General features: G+C 39.8%; 1 protein-coding gene across 2 annotated transcripts in view; it reads left to right on the top strand.

Moving 5' to 3' along the window:
* Positions 1 to 21200, top strand: part of ELAPOR2 (endosome-lysosome associated apoptosis and autophagy regulator family member 2) — a 124190-nt gene that overhangs the window by 23596 nt on the left and 79394 nt on the right. The window contains exon 3 of one of the 2 annotated variants that reach the window (XM_045288893.1): positions 16934 to 17129. The exons of the other annotated variant lie outside the window; for it this stretch is intronic. Within the exon in view, the coding sequence (XP_045144828.1) occupies positions 16966 to 17129 (164 nt within the window). The 5' untranslated portion in view covers positions 16934 to 16965. The remainder of the gene's footprint in view (positions 1 to 16933; positions 17130 to 21200) is intronic. 2 annotated transcript variants of the gene reach the window in all.

Here is a 21200-nt window from a genome sequence, read left to right as displayed (position 1 = left end):
CTGCATTTGATCTGGTCCCTGCCATACTAACCGGTCCTCACCCCAAGAATGTTTGTATACAGTAGCTTTTTCCCTATGCCCCTTTTGCCTTTTTTAAATTTTTTATGCTTACCTCAGCGGACTCATGTTGTACTTGTCCTTTTGTGCCCGACTTACTTCACTTAGCATGATGGACCCACATTGCTGTAGCTGCCTCCCAATACACTGAGCTATTGCTTAGTAGGCAAGTACTTTAACTACCCTACCACCTTGAGTCACACGTGTTTCTAAAATCATCCTTTGACACTTTGGGGTTACTGGAAATTCTTAGACCATGCACAATCATGTGGAGTTTCCTGAGTGGTAGACCTTTTCTCTATCTTCTGTGCCATAATTTTTCTCCCTATATCTAGGGAGGAACCTTTTCTTCCAAACTAATTTTTAGAAATAAAGGCTTGGCTACCTCTGGTGTAGTAGCAGGGCGAGAATTCCTTGACTTATATTCAGATAATGAAGTCCTTGTGGTGTAATGGTTACCCATTGGGTATTTGCATGGTTGGCAGTTCAAAACCACCAGCAGATCTGAGGGAGAAAGACTGAGCTTTCTACTCGCATCAACAGCTAGTCTTGGAACCCACCCCAGAGGGTCCCTATGAGTCAGCTTTGACTCGATGGCAGTGAGAGAGTTTATACTTAACAAGTCTAGAACACTGAGAAGGAAATAAACATTATAATATATCTCTTTTTTTATAGTCTCCCATTTTATGAGAGTATTTTCTATGGTCCACTCTCTCAAATACTTGTGAGTACAAAGTTTTAAGTACAATATTAATACACCATTTTCTCACTGAGGATGACTATTTAGAATGACTATAATCCTATCAAGTATGTTAGGGTCAAACCAGTTACAGTCTTATGGAATTTGCTTAGTCTTATACTTTAGTATTTATAAAAAAAATAATTATGTATACAAAATAATACATATAATTCAAGTATACAGGGAAATGTATATAGGTATTTGTATATATACATGGATGAACATATACACACTCATTTATTAATGTACAGGGCAGCTTCAAAAAATTTTAAAAAATGGAGTTGAAAAATAGTAGATTCCTTTTGTTAACGTTATTTTGTTTTGGTTGTTATTGTTTTGTTGGTTTTGACTTCTTTTGTTGTTTTATTTGACTTTGCCTGGTTTTTACACTTAGTAATGTATCTGCATGTCTATGTAGATAAGATAGGCGGGATAAATAATTCGGAGATGAAAAGAATGGGACCAATGGTTCTGGGGGGATACGGGAGAAGGGGAGGTGGGAAAAAGGAAGGAGGTGGGGGAAACCAACCCAGGGAGAAGGGAAAACAAGTGAACTAAAATCAATGGAAAGAAGGGCGTAGGATGCCTAGTGGGGCTTAATCAAGGGCAATGTAGCAGTGAGGAATTACTAAACCCTAATGAAGGCTGAACATGATGGTGGGGCAAGAGGGACGTAAAAAGGAAATAGAGGAAAGAACCAGGAGGCAAAGGACATTTATAGGGGGTCTAAATACAGGCATGTACATATGTAAATATATATATATATAAAATGAGAGGGGAATAGAACTATGTACTCATAGCTATATATTAAGAAATAAGGTTTCAGATGGACATTGGGCCTTGACTCAAGTACTCCCTCAACACAAAAATACTTTGTTCTAACAATACGGCATTCTGTGATGCTCACCTTCCTGACAAGATCACTGAAGACAAAATGAGTGCATAAGCAAATGTGGTGAAGAAAACTGATGGTGCCCAGCTATCAAAAGATATAGCATCTGGGGTCTTAAAATCTTGAAGATAAACAAGCATCCATCTAGCTGAGAAGTAACAAAGCCCACATGGAAGAAGCACACCAGCCTGTGTGATCATGAGGTGTCGATAGGATCAAGTATCAGACATCTAAGACCCAGAACAAAATCATACCCAATGTGAATGGGTGGGGGGCATGGAGACCCAATGTCCATCTGTAGACGGTGGTATATCCCCTCACAGAGGGTCACAGGGAAGAAATGAGCCAGGTAGGGTGCAGTATAGCACCAATGAAACATACAACTTTACTCTAGTTCTTTGGTGCTTCCTTCCCCCCACTATCATGACCTCAATTTTACCTTAGAAATTGGATTAGACCAGAACATGCATACTGCTACCGATAAGAGCCCTCAATACAGGGAATCCAGGATAGATAACCCCCTCAGGGCCAACAATGAGAGTAGAGATACCAGGAGGATTAGGGGAGGGTGGGGGGACAAAGGGGGAACCAATCACAAGGATCAAGCTATAACCCCCTCCCAGGGGGACGAATAATGGGAAAGTGGGTGAGGGGTGATGGAAGACAATGTAAGATATGAAAACAATAATCTAGAACTTACCAAGGGTTTGTGAGGGAGGGCGGGTCGGGGAGGGAGGAGAAGAAATGGAGAGCTGATATCAGGCTCAAGAGGGAAGAGGATGCTTTGAAAATGATGATAGCGGCTTATGTGCAAATGTGCTTGACACACTGGATGAATGTATGGATTGTGATAAGAGCTGTAAGAGCCCCCAACAAAAGCACAGAAAAACAAAACAAAAAACAAAGTACCATTTCTCTTCCACAATTGTGGTACCATTTTACCGTTTCTCCAGCAAAAAAAAAAAAAAGAGAGAAATAGTAGAATTTTTCCATGAACTTTTGAAGACCCCTAGTATATGTTTAATCATATATATGGAATTAGGCCTTTGAACTGGTTCAAACCATATTAATTATGGGATGGGTTTGGGTTAGAATTTGAAAAATGTGGATTCCTGGGAGCATTAACTGGAACATGGAAAAATGACAGGCTGAATCCCTGGGATGGGACACTGCAAACATCCGTAGTGAGCCCATTCAGGCAACTGGGTCATTGCCAGGACTGTGGGGCGCGGCACACTCAAAGTGACTGCAGTCAGCTGTCATTCCTGATCTTTGTTCTGACGTCACCAAACGAGAGATTTGGTTGCTATGCAATTTGTACACTGCTCTTGTTTTCTAAGAGAGTGCTTAAGTTTGGAGAAGGGCTGACCACCAATTTTCTCATTCCTACTGTAATTCTAGGCCCCCGTGTTTTCGAATCCTGGTCTGCTCCAGCTTTGCTTCGTTGACCTTAACTGAAGCAAGGAAGGGCCAGATCCTAGCCCTGAGATAATGTGCGTGTTACTTTTTTATTTCTCATACGGGATATAGGCTTTAATCAGGTGGCATTTTTACATATGTGTGTTTATATTCTACCCTTTGAATGATCATAAGCATCTAACATATGGTTTGCTTTAATGGAAAAATAGCATGTTGACAAGTTGTCTTGAATGCAGATTTTTTTCCTTTTTTGTTTATTTCAGATCTTGTTATGTTCTATGCTTTAATGGACTTTAAGAAGTAAGCAGACAAAATGGTAGTGGTGTCAACAGCTTTTGGCTCCTATTTGTAAGTGAGGGAAGAAAGAGAATTCTCAGGGTAGGAGAAATACTTTTGAGTTTTGTGGTAGAACTTAACAAACATCCATTTCCTTAGACGATAGCTCTCACAAGTGTAGGCTTTCCCCTAAGATTCAGTGGTCGGGGAGATCCCCTTGCAGAGGGGTCTCGGGGAGGAGATGAGCCAGTCAGGGTGCGATGTAGCGATGATGAGAAATACAACTTTCCTCTAGTTCCTAAATGTTTCCTCCCTGCTCCCACTACCATGACTCGAATTCTATCTCGCAGGACTGGCTAAACCAGAGGAGGTACACTGGTATAGATTGGAACTGGAAATACAGGGAATCCGGGACGGATGAGCCCTATAGGACCAGTGGTATGAGTGGCGAAACAGGGAGGGTAAAGGAAGAATGGGTAGGAAGGAGGGAACCGATTACATGGAACTGTGTGTGACCTCCTCCCTGGGGGACAGACAACTGAAAAGTGGATGAAGGGAGACGTCGGACAGGGCAAGATATGACAAAATACCAATTTATAAACTATCAAGGGCTCATGCGGGAGGTGGGAGCGGGGAGGGAGGGGAAAAATGAGGACCTAATGCCGGGGGTTTCAATGGAGAGAAAATGTTTTGAGAAACGATGTACAAATGCGCTTTACACAATTGATGTGTGTATGGATTGGGATAACAGTTGTATGAGCCCCTAATAAAATATTAAAAAATAAATTTAAAAAAAAGATTCAGTGGTCGGTTTTAGTTGTAATGAGAGTTGGTGTTAGTATTTCAGAAAGTGCAGAGATGGAGAAATGGGCAAATTGACCGTTGCGTGGAATGACCCGGAATGACCGGCACATATTGTACTCAAAGCCTGTGTTCTATAGATTGCTAATCTCCAGATTTTTTTGTAAACAAAAATTGCACTTCGAATTTCTGTGGTGCAATACCAGAAAGTTTGGAAACGGTGAATGTTTCATCCCTTCCATTGAGGGCTAGAGTATACATTGTCATAGTCATGCCTCTGGGAGACTTAATAAGCATAACCTTTATTAACTGCATGCTAAATTCTCTGAAGCATTTTGTTTTACCCAGAGTTTCTCAAATGTGTTTGATTGTAGGACTCTTAATAATGTGCCTTATGAGTCCATGGTTAAATTTCTGAAAAATGTAATTTTTGGAAGCACAGATTCATACATACATGCCTAACTAATTCAGTGCATTTTTGTATGGCATGACTTATATGATGATATCTTATATCTTCCCATATTTTCTTTGCTCTATGAGGTTTAATCCCAGAATTATTCCATTACTGTCCAATTGAAGATCTACAGTTTAAGTGGTCAGGCGTAACACACAACTGGGCTTAAGCTGCAGTTCTGCCATTGACTTGTATGTCCTCATGGAAAATATTATTCCTCAGATATTTCTTGAGCTTTTATTCATTTGTTGAACAAACATCTATTATTTCTTACATGCTTGACAAAGGAATCTAAAATGAAATGATTCCTGTGTTCCAGGACCTTTTATTCTAAGAAGAAAGAACATGGGTAAATAAAGCAGGGGCAAAGTGTTTGATAAATGTACAAACCTTGAGCGAACTCACCAAGGTGAGAGGCATTAATTCGTTTAGAGGGAAGCAAAAGTACCTCACAGAGAAGCAGATACAAGCTGAAATTTCAGACCCACCAGTTGCCAAGTGCATGACCTTGGAAAATTAGCTGAGTTCTGGCAGGTCCAAGTGCAAATTGTCATGACTGAGCGTGGCAGCAGGGCTTAAACAATCCACTTTATGTTTTATCCATGTTAATTCTCTGAGGACAGCTAGGCAAATCTTCAAGGAAGAAACTCTTTAATTCAATGATGCTAAGGGACATTATGAGCAGAGGAAACATGGGAGAAAATGCAGAGAAGAGCAGCACTGAATTTCCCTGGGTGTTCTACAATATCTGAATGGTTTTCAGGGACTATGACTGATGGGCCACAGATTGTAGCAAGTCCCATAGGCTCTCTTGCCTTTGACCTGGATAGAGGTTGAAAGTTACCACTTGTCTGTCAGTTTGGCTTAGATGTTGCTGTGATTCTGAAGGCCATGTCACTGGTATTTCAAATACCACCAGAGTCACACAAAGTAAATCGGTTTGAGCAGAGCAGCACAAGACCTCTTTAAAGTGTTGAATTAAGGTACACGTGATCCAAGCCATGGCATTTTAATAGCCTCTTATGTAGGTGAAAGTTGGACATTGAATAAAGAAGACCGAAGAAAAAAATCAATGCATTTTAAGGAGGGTGGCAGTGCAGAACATTGAAAGATTGTCAAACAGATCTGTCTCGGAAGTCGTACAGCCAGAATACTCCTTAGAAGCAAAAATGGTGAGACCTTGTCTCACGTTCTTTGAGCATGGTATCGGGAGAGACCAGTCCCTGGAGAGGGACGCCATGCTTGGTATGTGGACGGGCAGCAGAAAAGAGGGAGGATTGACACAGTGGCTGCACAATGGGCTCAGTCATAGGAATGATTGTAAGGACGACACAGGACAGGGTGGTTCCCTTTGTTTTTCAGAGGGTTGATATGAGTGGGATCTCATTTTATGGCACCTAACAATAACAACAGCAACAACAACAACAACACAACAACAACCAGAAGAGCAACAGCCACAATAGCAGCAGCAACAGCAGAGGTTGAGGGAGTTAAAGTGATACCTATATTCTATAGCATCTGAATTTGTAAGTACCTAACACTGTATTACCTGACATCCATTGAGTCAATTCTGACTTACAGTGACTGTAGGACACAGTAGAACTACCCCTTTGGGGTTGTCAGGCTGTAAGCCTTTACAGGAGCAGAAAGCCTCATCTTTTCCCTGCAGAGCAGCTGAAGTGTTTAAACTGTGGACCTCCCAGGTATCTTCCCAGTACATAATCTGCTATGCCATCAAAGCTCCTCAGTTTCCTGTTGGGTAAGAGTGGGACTGCTAAAATAAGGTTGGTAGTTCAAATCCACCATCATCTTTGTAGGAAAAATATGAGATTATCTACTTCTGTACAAATTTAGAACTACAGAAAACTTATAAAGGGTCACTGAGTTAGAATAGGTTTGATGGCAGTGGGTTTGATTTTTTAAAAGATAAATTAATATGGTATTAAAATATAATTATTTTGATTCCAAATTATACTATTAATAGTCCATTTTAAAATATATTTTTACATTTTAAATACATCAACTCAGATATTTCTAATCATCCTCATCCCTGCATGAAGTTGTTAGCTGCTGTCCAGTCAGCCCTGACTCATAGCGACGCTGTGTACGTACAGCAGAGCACAACGCCGCCCTGTCCTGCACCATCCTCACAATTGTTATGTGTGTGTCAGTCTATCTCATTGATGACCTTCCACTTTACCAGTCACGATGTCCTTTTCCAGGGACTGTTCCCTCCTGATAACATAGCCTAAGTATGAGAGACTAAGGGTCAACATCCTTGCCTCTAAGGAACATTCTGACTGTACTTCTTCCAAGACAGATTTGTTTGTTCATTTGGCAGTCCATAATACGTTCAATATTTTTTCCAGCACCATAACTCAAATGCATTGATTCTTCTCTCGTCTTCCTTATTCAGTGTCCAACTTTCAGATGCATATGAGGCTGTTGGAAATACCATGGCTCGGGTCAGGTGTACCTGAGGCCTTGAAGTGACATCCTTACCCTTCAACACTATTACTCACCTTTATTTAAATAGAAGAGGGAAGTAAACTGGATATTTCCTAAGGTCATAAGATAGATTAAAGACAGAAGCAAGATTTGTAACCAGGAAATCTAGCTTCTTGGTCCATGTTCTTAGAAACAAAAGTGAAAAGAAGCAAACAACAACAGAAAACTTAGTTGCCGTAGAATTGATTCTGACTGAGGGTGATCCAGCCATGCCCAATTAGAGCCGGGCTCCATAGAACTTTTTAAGGTTTTTCAGGTTTTTCAGATCATCAGTTTTAACCTTCATAGCATTATATGTCTTTAGAATACACTACAGCATATTCTCAACAAAAGGATCCCTGGTGGTGCAGTGCACTAAGCATCAAGCAGTTAGAATCTACTACTCCTTAGTGGCAAGAGAGGTAAGGCAGTCTGCCTCCCAAAGATTTACAGCCTTGGGAACCCTATCGGGTAGTTCTACTCTGTCTAGGATGGTGACTGTGACTTGGAATTACCTCCAGGCCACTGGGCATGGCTTTGGTTTCCTGCACAACAGGTAGTAGTGTCTTTTTTGAGGCATCTGTACTCCCGAACATTGACTTAACAGTTGATTAAAACACTACAGAATTTGGCATGTTGTGTAGGGTAATGGATATCTTTCTTTAAGAAGGCATTTAAATTCTCATGTGTTGCATTTTAAACTGACCAGGAATCTGTTCATAGATTTTGTTTAAATTGTATATGTTTTTCTGAAAGATAAGAGAACAGCTAGAATTTAGATATATTAGCAGTTTTATCTCCATATACAATGAAAATTGCTTAGTTGATGTTTCTCCATTCTGTGAAGAAATGGCATGGAAGCCATGTCTGACCTTCTTTGGCTACACAAAGGATATGGATACTTGGACCCCCCCAGCAGTCCAAGGCTGATTACAGAAGGTAGAAGTCACACATGCGTCCACTCTCCAGCCTTCTTTATCTTCTGATACCAGTCAGCCATTCCATGGCACTTTACTTCTCTGCTGCGTTCCTAATTTGTTGCAGTGGCCACAAAGATCTCTCATGATTACATGGGACTTATTAGAGCAGCTAACAGGTTATATAATGTTAAGCATGCGGTTGAGAATGCCATTCAGAATACAGTGGGGAATGCAGAACACTGCAGCGCCTCTTCTCAGCCATGCTGGCCTGCATGTCTCTGCTGGGTCTCAGCCGCTCAGGCACATGGACCTCTTCTCTGCCTTGCTTTGTGGGCATGTTGTTTTGTTTCACAGTCTCAGTGCTGGGCCTCGCCTCTGTCTCGTGACCTTGGTGCTGGGACCTCTGGGGCTTCTGCTGCCTCTGCCACTTCAGACAGGAATCTCAGGTACTCCCCTGTGGCTATTCGTCCTTGATGGTCTCGGGCTTCTCTCTCCCTGTTTCCGGGATGGCTCACTGGAATGGCAAGAATGACTGACCCTCTATCAGCGTTTCACACACCCTGTTTGCATGTTCCCACTCAAATCATTTGGTGGACATTACAAAGGCATGGATAGAAGGGGCATGTCATGTCATTTTAGTTCACTATACCCCGTGACTAGAATGTGGTGAATGTTTACTAAATGCACCAAGTCTTCATTATTGAACAAATAGGAAAAATTTGACCCTATTTTCAAACACAGAAAAAAGTTTTATTGTTCAGAACAGCACCAGGCTTCCCTCTTCATAAGAGAGGAACTCAAAACTTACTGCCATTGAGTTGATGCTGAACGTAGGGAACAGAGCAGAACTGCTGCATGCGTTTCCTACACTATAACTGTCTACTGGAGTAGAAAGCCCTGTTTTTCTCCCTCAGAGCATCAGGTGGTTTTGAACGGCTGGCCTTTTGGATTGCAGCCTGGCATATAACCACTATGACACCAGGACTCCTGTCTGAAGGACAAGAACTCTTTGTAACTTTTCAGGACTTGTAAGAAGGCTCTGCGAGGAGCCTTTGTGGTGTAGTGGTTATGCATTGGGCTTCACTTTTCATGGTGGACAGTTCAAAAGCAGCGGAAGCTCCATGGGAGAAAGGCTGGACAGTTACAGCCTCGGAAACCCACGCGGGGGTGGGGTGGGTGGTGGGTGGGTGGGTCTCTATGAGTCAGCATTGAGTCGACAGCACTGAGTTTGGTTTTGGGGAGAAAGCTCTGCAACCCGGGGATATCTGACTGACTGAGTTTGGTGCCTGATTTCAGGGTTTCATTTTTTGGGTGAAAGTGAAATCCAACCATCTCTGTGAACATCTCTTCTGTATCTGGAAGGACATAACCATTTGTTCTCAGATGCTTAGTTTGAAATGTGGATGTGTGGCGTCTCGGAGGGGAAGGTGTTAAAGTAGTCTATACTCAGCGATGCACAAGAGGTAGTTGAAAGCCAGGAGTAAATGAGAGGATTGAGATGAAATGAAAACTGCCGAGAACAGTTCAAAGCCAGGCTTTAGATCAATGGTCATGTTTGATGGGAGCTATGGTTGAGGGAGCTTGTCTGGGGAAAAAAGTGTTGTATAAGATGAGAGACCTCACCCCTCAAAACTTCAGAATTCATATCAGAGAGACCATCAGGAAGCAGAGGGTGACTAACAGAGGAGGTGCTCAGGATGACAGAAATCAAAGCACTAGGGCATAATCAGAAGTTAAGGAAATGGATTTCACAGATGCGTACCTCTGCCCTCTGTGGTGACATCATCAACTCCTCGGAACACTTTCCTTCCCCTGACCTTGGCTCTTGTCTTTTTTCCTGTTAAACTTGGTGTCATTGAGCCAAATCAACTGGGATTTATCCACTCCCACAAAACGTCAAAGTCAAGAAACTACAGTAAAGTGTATTTGTGTCTTTTTTGTTGTTTTAAGATGAAGACTACCTTAACTAGCTTTCCTAATAAAGGGCTACCCATTCTTTATCTAGATTCAGCCCCTAAGGTATTGCTGGTGGATCAATTTGCTTTCCAGAAGTTGGCTCTGAGTGATTGGTAGCCTAAGAGGTCCCATAATAAGTATACAGCTTTACCTGAGAGGTAAGGATATGTGAAGACTCACTGGAAGGATGTGAAATCTGCAAATTAGATGTCCAAGACGCAGAGGCAACATTTTCAGGAAATATTCTTTTCATTAAGCAGTGGATTCAATGACACACTAGCAGGAAATGATTTGTTTTAATGTAGCTTTATTTTCTACCTTGCTTTCATTTTTAAAAAGTCTTAATAGTTAGGATTATATATCACAACTGTTTACATATTTTTTTATTCTTCTCAGTAAAATCATTCATCAATAAGAACTTCAAAAACAATCTTTGTAGCCTACAATTTCATCCCAAACTCTTGATGAAAAAATAGAATTTTTAGTGGTAGGATAAAGTTTTCAGAATTCAGTTGTAATAGTTTTATCGTACCATTTTGAATTTCCAAAGCTGCTTTGTCTATGTTACTTTATTTAACTAAGCCTAACTAGAAAAACGGAACTATCTTGCCCAAAGACACACACAAATAGAAATTTGGGAACTTTCTGGCTGTTTTGAAAGTCTTAAGAGTTAGGATTATTTATCACAGATTTATTAATTCTATGAGTATACATATGTATATGTGTACATATATGTCTGTATAAATTATATATCCTTCCATACATACATGAGGGGTACCTCTCCCAAAATGAAATTGTGCTAGGCAGAGCAGAATATTTATAGTATGCATTTTTCCTGCTAGGCATGCATCAAGCAACTCCTGCTGAGTTAGGGCACCCAGGGTTGTTGCCTGGGAACGTTCTCTGTGGTCACAGCGAATTGTTCAGGAAAGCAGTTTCGTTCAAACCACATTTTTTGATGTGGACTATTGAAGAGAACAGCATGTGGCTGTGAAATTTTGTTTCCTGCACCGGAAAAATGCTGCAGAAACTGTTGTGATGTTGAACACAGCCTACAAGGACAGAGCTATGGGAAAAAGTCAAGTGTATGAGTGGTTTTCTTCTTTCGAAAAAGGTGAAATATTAATTGATGACAAACAAGACGAAAATGTTGACTCATAGTGCGTTTGGAGTTCATTCCACCAGGTCACACTGTTAATCAAGCTTTCTATTTCGAAGTCCACAAGCTTTATTTTATTGTCTCTATTTGGTACTGCCCATAATGTCAGTGAGTCTGAACAGTTGCCTGAGTATCTTTCTTGCGTACTCAATAGTATAATTTCTGTAGCGTTAAACTCGTTCACCTTATTTAAATGAAGCTACCTACCTACCTGAGGAAAACAGGCATGCCGACTCCTCTTGATTCAGGACCTGATTTAACCAGTGATTTTCATATTAGTATATGTGATGTTTTATACTTAGGTATTAGTTTTAGCTAACAAGTGAGATAGAGTCTACATTGAATTCAACTGTAGTGGTATGTAAATTTGACCTATTTTCCTTCAATACTAGGGGCTCCCTGAGAGAGAATTGTTTTTAACTTAGTCGCCGAAATAATCATGGTTTTTAGTATTTGCCTACTCTATGAATGGGACTCAAGAAATATCTGTTAAATGAATTAATCTAATTAGTAAGTTTCAATATGCAGTCCCTAAGTATTTATCTGTAGTAGAATTTCATTGGCTCACTATAGCATCTCATTACAGAATTCAATTAAAATCCTTTTATTACTACTTATTTTTGCTTACTGTTTAGGAAAGACATTTTTATAATGAATGAACAAAAATAGAAAAGAGAATGAGTTACAAATGAACAGAATTGAGAGTCAGAGTATTTCTAATGTCTCTGGAAGGAGAAAAAAACAAAACTTAGAGGCTCTTAGTCATAGATGATAATCAATATATATATATATTGATTATATGTATATAATCAATATATATATATATTTCAATTAGTATCCTTTGCTTGGTAATTTGTGCTGGCCTGATCATAGTTATACCTTGAATTGTCATGGCCACGTTTTATTTTCGGTGTAGTTTTGATCCCTTGTTGAATCACCCTGATTGAATCATCCGTCCTTTGAGGCAGAGGGGAAGGCCAAGTTCTTCTTTGGATGTGAATGAATGGAGATAGGGAAGGGCATCTTCTTATCTTAGTGTTGCTGTGACAGAAATATGGTTAACATGAGTGGCTTTAGCGGACTTACACTTATTTTTAAGCAGCTTAGGAGGCTAGAAGTTGAAAGTCAAGGTGCCGGCTCTAGGGAAAGGTATTTTCTGTTGATCTGCTCTGTGGGAAAAGCTCCCCTAACACGGCATCTAACTCTCTCCCATTTGTACTTTCTCGCTTCCTTAATTTACTCCTTTTCTATATCAAAAGTGATTGGTTTAAGACATAATTTATACTGAAATGGGCTCATTAATGTAATAAATAAAGCTATATTCCAAATGGAACTTTATCCATAAGTATGTAACATAAACATAAGAGTTAGGGTTTACAACCCAGATTTAGCAGAGCACTATTCAATCCATAATAGAAATTAAGCTATTTGCTTAAGTCATTTGCTACTTGGTGACAGACTAATCGAATCAGGATTAGGGGAAACTCCTTAACAACCTGCTATGCACAGATAGCACACTATGGCTTGCTGAAGGCGGGGAGAAGACTTGAAGCTCTTGTTGATAGAGAGCAAAGACTTCAATATCGATCACACCTCAACATAAAAACCAAAAAACCCCAAAGCACTCACAGTTGGATCAGTAAGCAACATTGTGATAAAAAAAGAAAATTTCAAGTTGTCAAGGATTTCATTTTACTTAGATCCGAAATCAATGTTCATGGGAGCAGCAGCCAAGAAATCAAAGGACGCGTTGCACCGGTAAATCTGTTGCATAAGACTCTCTTAAAGTATTAGAAAGCAAAAAGATACTGCCTTGAGAATGAAGGTGTGCCTGACCCAAGCCATAGTATTTCAATCACTTCATGTGCGTGTGAAAGTTGGACAGTGAGTAAGGAAGATGGAATCATTCATGTATTTGAATTATAGTGTTGGTGAAGAATATTCACACCACCGTAGACTACCAAAAGAATGAACAAATCCATCTGGGAAGAGTACAGTCCAAATGTCCCTTAGAAAAGACCACGGAGAGACTTTGGATGTGTTATCAGGTCAGACTGAGCCCTGGAAAAGAAAATCATGCTTGGTAAAAGAGCCAACAAAAAGAGGAAGATCCTCGATGTGACAAATTGGACAGTGGCTAAACCTGTGGAATCACCTTCTACAGTGATTGTGACAAGAGTCCAGGACTGGGCAGTGTGCACGCCATGATTGCCATGAGTTGGAGCTTATTCATGTCACCGAGTAGTACCACCCGTTTAACTACCTCTGACGACGTTATTATTGTAGAGCTACAAAAACAACAGTGCAGCGGCAAGTATGTCAGTGATTGTAGTGAACATTCAGTCTGTGTTTTATGTCAAGCACACTGGTAAATGTTTATATAGGCTATCTTATTTATTTTTACAACACTTCTTTGTGATAGGTGTTATGACTACCTTCCCTACACCAGTGAGGAAATTAAAATCTATAGAAGATAGCAATATGGTCAGATATTTCAGGAATGGATATTGTAGGCATTATACATGACAAATTCTGCAAGAAATCCGAGAGAGGAAGTGGTTCTTGCTTCATAGCGTATATGACCATTCCTTTAGAGTTTCAGACAGATGAAGAGCGATACGACATACAGTAATTCTACTGGAATCGCTCTGTTTTTGATTAGACTACAATAATACTTGCTGAATCGAGTTTTCTTTAAAGTATCAGATTTGGAATAAGATAGAGCTGAATTTGAATATCAGCTCTGCCAGTAGCTAGCGGGCCCCTTTAATTAGATTACTTAGCTGCATCATCTGATAAATGGGGATAATATCTTTCTTCCATATAGATGTATTATATGTGAAAATAACACAGCAAAAAAGCACCTCATATGTAATAAATATTCAATATTTTTCTTTAAATTTCTCTTACTTTTCCTTCTTAGGCAGAAAACACCTTGAAAAGAATTAGGAATATTCTTCATGATTTTAACAAGGTAGAAATCACTCTCTGAAGTAACCATTAGTGCTGAAAAGACATGCTTCTCAAGGACATTTTTCTATTTTTTAGCTTCTAGGATCCCTTATAAAAGCATAGTGTTATGTGTTGGGCTGCTAACCACAAGGTCAGCAGTTTGAAACCACCAGCTGCTCCGAGGCAGAAAGACAGGACTTCCTAGTCCCATAGAGAGCTACAGTCTTGGGAGCCCACAGAGGTGGTTCTATTATGTCGTATAGGGTCCCATTGGGGTGGGATTGACTCAATGGCACTGAGACTTGAGGGTCACTTATAACATTTATCATAAAATATCACTTCTTATTGATTAAGTTAATAGTTAAATTTTAGACACTAGACTAAATCTGTGATTTATTAAAATAAAGAGTTATTTTATCAGTTAGTAATGAAATAATCTCTGGACTGTGTAGCTTCTATTGCAACCATTCATTGCTGCCACCAGGTTTGAAAGCAACCGCAGACAATTTGTAAATGAGTGATCATATATTTCAGTAACATTGTATTTAGCAAATAGGAACGAGTTGGTTGTGGTTTGTTGAACCCTGATTTAGTGTAATGTTCGTTTTTGGTTCATTTAGGGAAATGCTGTCTGACTCTAAACCTGAGAGACCCATAAACTCCTATGTTGTGTAGCTGTTAGTGGTTGTTGACTGGATCCTAACCCGTATAAACTCATGTGTGCAGAGTCATGTTGCTCCACAGGGTTTTGAAGGCTGTGTTTTCAGAAGCAGATCATCAGGCCTGTGTCTCCTGAGGCACCACTCAGTGGACTTGAACTGCTAGCCTTCATTTATTACTTACGTGGTTAACCCTTGGCTCCAAATCCAGGACTCCGTTTAAAGCACTTGTTCTGAGGGGTCAAACTGAACACAGTAACTGAAAGGGTTGGATGGGAAGCTTAGAGGGATGTGAACTTCTATCAACAGGGGAGGAGTGGATTGAAAAATGCGGATGCGGACACCTGCCCAATTTGTGGACTAGACTCAGTGTTGCTGTGAAGTATATGTAGAAACTGTCACGTTGGGGTGTGTTTTGTAGTGTTTATTTTTAATAATAACAAAAAGACCTAGAAACTATAGAAAGTAAATAGTTTTCAGTTTTGTGTTTTTCTTTGGGTGGTGCTGATAATAATAATAGTAACGTGGAGTGATCATTTACGATATGCTAGGTGTTGTGCTCATACCATATGCATGTAAATTTATATATATACATATATGTATGTCTAGCTTTAGGAGGCAGGTGCTGGGACTATTCTCTTTCTTTTCTAAGCAGAAACCAAGGTCAAGTAAGTCACTTAAGTTCACAGTCATAGGAAGTGACACAACTTGATCCCAAGAAAAATTTTCACACTGTAGCCCACATGCAGTATTTGCACTTGGCTGCTGACGGAAAGGTCAGTGGTTTAAACCCACCTGCTGCTCTGAGGGAGAAAGATGTGGCAGTTTGCTCCTGTAAGGATCTCAGCCTTGAAAACCGTGTGGGAAAGCTATACTCCATCCTATATGGGTCACTGTGAGTCAGAATATACTTTCCAGCAGTTTAAAAAATATGTTATGACATTTAGTAATTATGGAATATTGATTCAAGAGTCAGAAGTTCATTGTACGGCATCCATGCTCTTTCTGAAGGTAATAATTATATTAATTCAGTACATAGGCAAATAGGTGGGTGTGCCCCTTAGCTCTAATTACTTAATTAGTTTTCCAAAGTTACCTTGTTTTTATTTCTGGCTACGTTTTAGAGCCCTCTAAAAGAGGAATCTAAATGCGAGGCTTTGTTGCTTCATTCTCTACTGGGAAATTTGTTTTTCTTCGTTGGACAATTTGGAGGCGTATTTTCTTCTTGATTCTTTAATATCTTGATTAAAGGATTAGAAAGCCCTTTAAGAGATTTGAGACACTAATACCACCCCGGACACAGTGCCACATTCTTGGGGGGGGGGCATTCATTTGCGTAGGTTTGCGGTTTTTGAATGAATAATAACTTAGCAGCAGATCTACTTTTTTTTTCTCCGTTACTGTCGATTATTCTTGCTTAATATCGCTCACACCTGCTGTTTCTGGATATAGGTCTGAAAATTCACAGGGAACTTGACATCAGTAATAAGATGTAGGTTGCAGAAATGAGCAAGTTAGGGTTGTGGATATTGAAAAAGTTGGCTCATGGTTTCAGATTAGAGATAAGAACTTCCTGTTGGAAATAAGAACTTCCTGTTGCCCCTTTCTGCTTAGTTCACTGGATTAGAAAACAGCTTATTTGGACTTTGCTCCAGATAAAGGTAGGAAATCAAAGGCAATGGGTCTTGTTTTATAGGAGCTCAGTATCACATTAACTGGCAATTGAATTGGTCTGTGTATATTAATTCCTTCAATAGAGTTACTATAAAAAGGGACCATAAGAATACTGATGGAGGTACAAATGAATGCCTCATGAGGTCAAGTTTGGTGCTGTTACGTAGAGTTACAAAAGGGAGTTTTCCAGGGAGCGAATCTGATCTGGTCAAGATCTTCAGGAAAGAGGAACACAGCAGCATGGAAAGGGATGAAATATCTGGGGAATGACAAGCATTTTGTTACAATTGGAAGAGGCTGGGACAGGGATGAGCCTGGCCAAATAGGCTGGGGCCAGATAATGAACATGGTATGCAAGTCACTAGAAGCTTTCAGTTAGGGCGTGATAGGATCTGAATTTTATAAAAATAATTCTGGTCAGTGTGTGAAAGTGAAGGAAATTGATAGGGATGGCTGGTGACTCATGGGGTGTTCATTCTGCCTTTCAGCCTTCTCCTGTGCTTCTGGAGAATATCTAGAAATGAAGAACCAGGTGTGCAGTAAGTGTGGTGAAGGGACCTACTCCTTGGGCAGTGGCATCAAGTTTGATGAATGGGATGAATTGCCAGCAGGATTTTCCAACGTTGCAACCTTCATGGACACTGTGGTGGGTCCCTCTGACACCAGGCCAGATGGCTGTAACAAGTAAGAACCCCAAGGAGCCTTTGAGCCCTGACTGAATACTTGAGAAAGGCGTACTTGCTATTTTCTAGAGAGAAGTTGAGAATAATGTTGCTTATATTTTAGAAAAACTCATTGTAAAGAATCTTATTTCTTTGGACAGTCATTGCAAATAATGAAGCTGTGTTTCCATCAGATTCAAGTTATTGCCTCCAGCATAGTCTAGTTCTGTGTGTTAAATACCTTTTAAAAAAAACATTCTTTTCCTAATGATATATGGCTATATTCAAACCAGTGCTGTTTCTAAACTGCATTTCTCTACACCCTTTTATAATATTTAATGAACAAGCTTGGATAGCCTTAGACTTGATTATCTCTTGCAATAGAGTAGGTTAAGAACCTAAGGTAGAAAGTTTCTTTGTATTATTATTTTTACTTCTGAATTTGCTTCAAAACCCGCCCCCCCAGAACAAAAGGGATCTATATCAACTCCTACTCCCTGATCATATAAGGTTTCCTTTCATATAGCTGAGTTTAAGAAGCTTAAACTTTGGCCTCTGGTTACCTTCTGACTACAATGACTATTCAGGAATTAATTTTTATCCTATGACCCAAGGGGTCAGTAGTGATAGAATTCTCATGCTTCATGTATGAGGCCTGAGTTCAATTCCTGGCCAATCCATTTCACCCACAGCTACCACCTGTCAGTGGAGGTTGTGAGTCGCCATGATGCTGAACCTACCACTCGTCTGTCAGTTTGCTGTACTGTGGTGGCTTGCATGTTGCTATGATGCTAGAAACTATGTCACTTATATTTCAAATACAGCAAGGTCACCCAAGGTGAACATGGTGAATTCATCAGAGCTTCCTAAAAAGAAACTATGAAAATGTCCACTTCTTAGGAATCAACCACCTTAAACCTATGAATAGCAGGGGAACATTATTAGTTACTACAAACTTCATGAAGAGCAGCATAAAACTGTCAGATACAGTGCTGGATGATGACCTCTTCAGGTTAGAAGGCCTTCAAAATATGATTGAAGAAGAGCTACCTTCTCAAAGTAGAGTTGACCTTAATGACGTAGGTGAAGTAAAGCTTTCAGGACTTTCGTATGCTGAATGGGTATGACTTAAAATGAGAGGAAAGAGCCGAAAACATCTATTAATATTAGAACTTGGAATGCATAAAATATGAATCTAGGAAAATTGGAAATCATAAAAAATGAAATGGAATGCATGGATATCAAGATCTTGGACATTGGTGTTAGCTATACTGAATTGACCAGTCATATTATTCACTATGTTGGGAATGACAAATTTAAGAAGAATGACATCACATTTATTGTCAAAAATAACATTTCATCATCTATTTTGAAGTGCAGTGTTGTCTGTGATAGGATAATATCTGTCAATATACATTGAAATCCAGTCAGTACAACTAGTATTCCCGTTTATGCACCAACCAATGTCTTCAATGTCTTCTACTAATGTCTTCAATCTGAAATTGATCAAACATGAAATCAAAAGATATAGCATCTGGGGTCTTAAAAGCTTGAAGGTAAACCAGCGGCCATCTAGCTCAGAAGCAACAAAATTCACATGGAAGAACATATCAGCCTGTGTGATCACGAGGTGTTGAACGGATCACTGAAGACAAATGGGTGCATAAGCAAATGTGGCTAAGAAAGCTGATGGTGCCCGGCTATCAAAAAGTATAACGTCTGGGGTCTTAAAGGCTTGAAGGCAATCAAACGCCATCAAGCTTAGAAGCAACAAAGCCCACATGGAAGAAGCACACCAGCCTGTGCAATCACGAGGTGTCGAAGGGATCAGGTATAAGGCATCATCAGAACAAAAAATCTTCCCATAGTGAATGATGGGGGGAGTGCGGATTGGAGACCCAAAGCCCACTAGTAGGCCATTGGAGATCCCCTTGCAGAGGGGTTTCGGGGAGGAGACGAGCCAGTCAGGGTGCGATGTAGCAATGATGAAAAATACAACTTTCCTCTAGTCCCTAAATGTTTCCTCCCCGCTCCCACTATCATGACATGAATTCTACCTTGCAAGTCTGGGTAGACCAGAGGATGTACACTGGCCAGATAGGAACTGGAAATACAGGGAATCCAGGGCGGATGATCCTTACAGGACCAGTGCAGTGAGTGGTGATACTGGGAGGGTAGAGGGAGAGTGGGTTGGAAAGAGGGAACGGATTACAAGGAACTATATGTGACCTCCTCCCTGGGGGACGGACAACTGAAAAGTGGGTGAAGGGAGACGTCGGACAGGGTAAGATATGACAAAATAACAATTTATAAATTATCAAGGGCTCAAGAGGGAGCGGGGAGCAAGGAGGGAGGGGAAAAATAAGGACTTGATGCCAGGGGCTTAAGTGGAGAGAAAATGTTTTAAGAATGATGAGGGCAATGAATGTACAAATGTGCTTTACACAATTGATGTATGTATGGAATGTGATAAGAGTTGTATGAGCCCCTAATAAAATGATTTAAAAAATAGAGAGAAAAAAAGAGAAATCAAAATGCATTGATAATTATTGGCAATTAAAATGCAAAAGTTGTAAAGAGGAAGAACAGTTGGAAAGTTTGAGAGAAATGAGGCGTTAGCTAGCATGATAGAATTTTGTAAGACCAATCACTTCTTCGTTGCAAATACTTCTTTTCAGCATCAAGGCAGCAAGTGTACCGGTGGTTTTCTCGCAGTGGAATAGACAGAAGTGGGATTGATGACTTCTGTGGGAGCAGATAATGGCGCTCAAGCAGGCAGCTAAACAAGGCCAGGGCTGGCTGTGAAACAGACCATCGATGCTCACATGTAAGTCCAAGTTGGAGGCGAAGAACATAAAAGGGTCCCATGAGAGCCAAAATACAACCTTGAGTATATCCCACCTGAATTTTGAGAAGAACTCAGAAACAAATTTAATACGTCGCACACTAATGATGAAGACCCTAAGAACTGTGGGAAGACATCAAGAACTTCATTCATGAAGAAAGCAGAGGTCATAAAAAAGACAAGAAGGAAATGATCACAGTAGCTGTCCAAAGAGACTCTGAAACTTGGCCTTGATTGTAGCTAAGGGAAATGGAAGCAGTGATGAAGTAAAATGGCTGAACAGAAAATTTCAAAGGGCAGCTTGAGAAGACTAAGTAGAATATTATAATGAAATATGCAAAGACCTAGAGTTAGAAACCGAAAAGAAAAAACTTGCTAAACATATCTTAAACTGAAAGAACTGAAGAAAAGAACTCATGTCTTGAGTTTGAATATTGAAAGATTCTATAGGCAAAATATTGAACAATGCAGTAAGTATCAAAAGGAGATGGAAGGAATGAACAGAATCATTATATCAAAAAGAACTAGTTGACATCCAACCATTTCAAAAGGTGGCATATAATCAAGCACTGATGGTATATGTGAAATAATATCTCTTTATGGCTTTTGTTTGAATTTCTCTTCTTTTTTACAATGTTGGAAACTTTTGCCCATTTTCCTTCTTTCGTTCTTTCTTTTTTTGGTTATTATTGAGCTATAGAAGTTCTTTGTATTCTGAATACAAATCCCTACCATGTGAATATTTATGTAATATTTAGTATCATCAAATCAATACTCATAGACAGCCTATAGATACTATAGAACAGAGAACTGCCCCCATAGGGTTCCTAGACTTTGATCTTTTTGGGAGCAGGTCACCAAGTCTTTTTTCTAAAGAAATAGGTGGTGTATTTCAACAGCTGACTTTGCAGTTAGCAGCCAATTACAGGGTTACTTATGTGTATATATAATATATAATAATATATAATATTTCCTCCCTGTCTGTAGCTTGTGTTTTCATTTCCTAAGTAATCTTTGGCAATTAAAAGGGGAATAGAACTATGTACTCATATCTATATGTTAAAAATTAAGGTTGCCCATGGACATCGGGTCTCAATTCAAGTATTCCTTTAACACAAGAAAACTTTATTCTAACAATCTGGCATTCTGTGATGCTCACCTTCCTGACACGATCACTGAAGACAAAATGGGTGCATAAGCCAATGTAGTGAAGAAAGCTGATGGTGCCCAGCTATCAAAAGATATAGC

Source organism: Echinops telfairi, unplaced genomic scaffold, assembly GCF_000313985.2.
Source record: "Echinops telfairi isolate 266 unplaced genomic scaffold, ASM31398v2 ScPeMD7_23;HRSCAF=83, whole genome shotgun sequence".
Taxonomy (NCBI): domain Eukaryota; kingdom Metazoa; phylum Chordata; class Mammalia; order Afrosoricida; family Tenrecidae; genus Echinops; species Echinops telfairi.
Note: the sequence above shows the minus strand (reverse complement) of the source record. Positions and strands in the feature narration are given on the sequence as shown.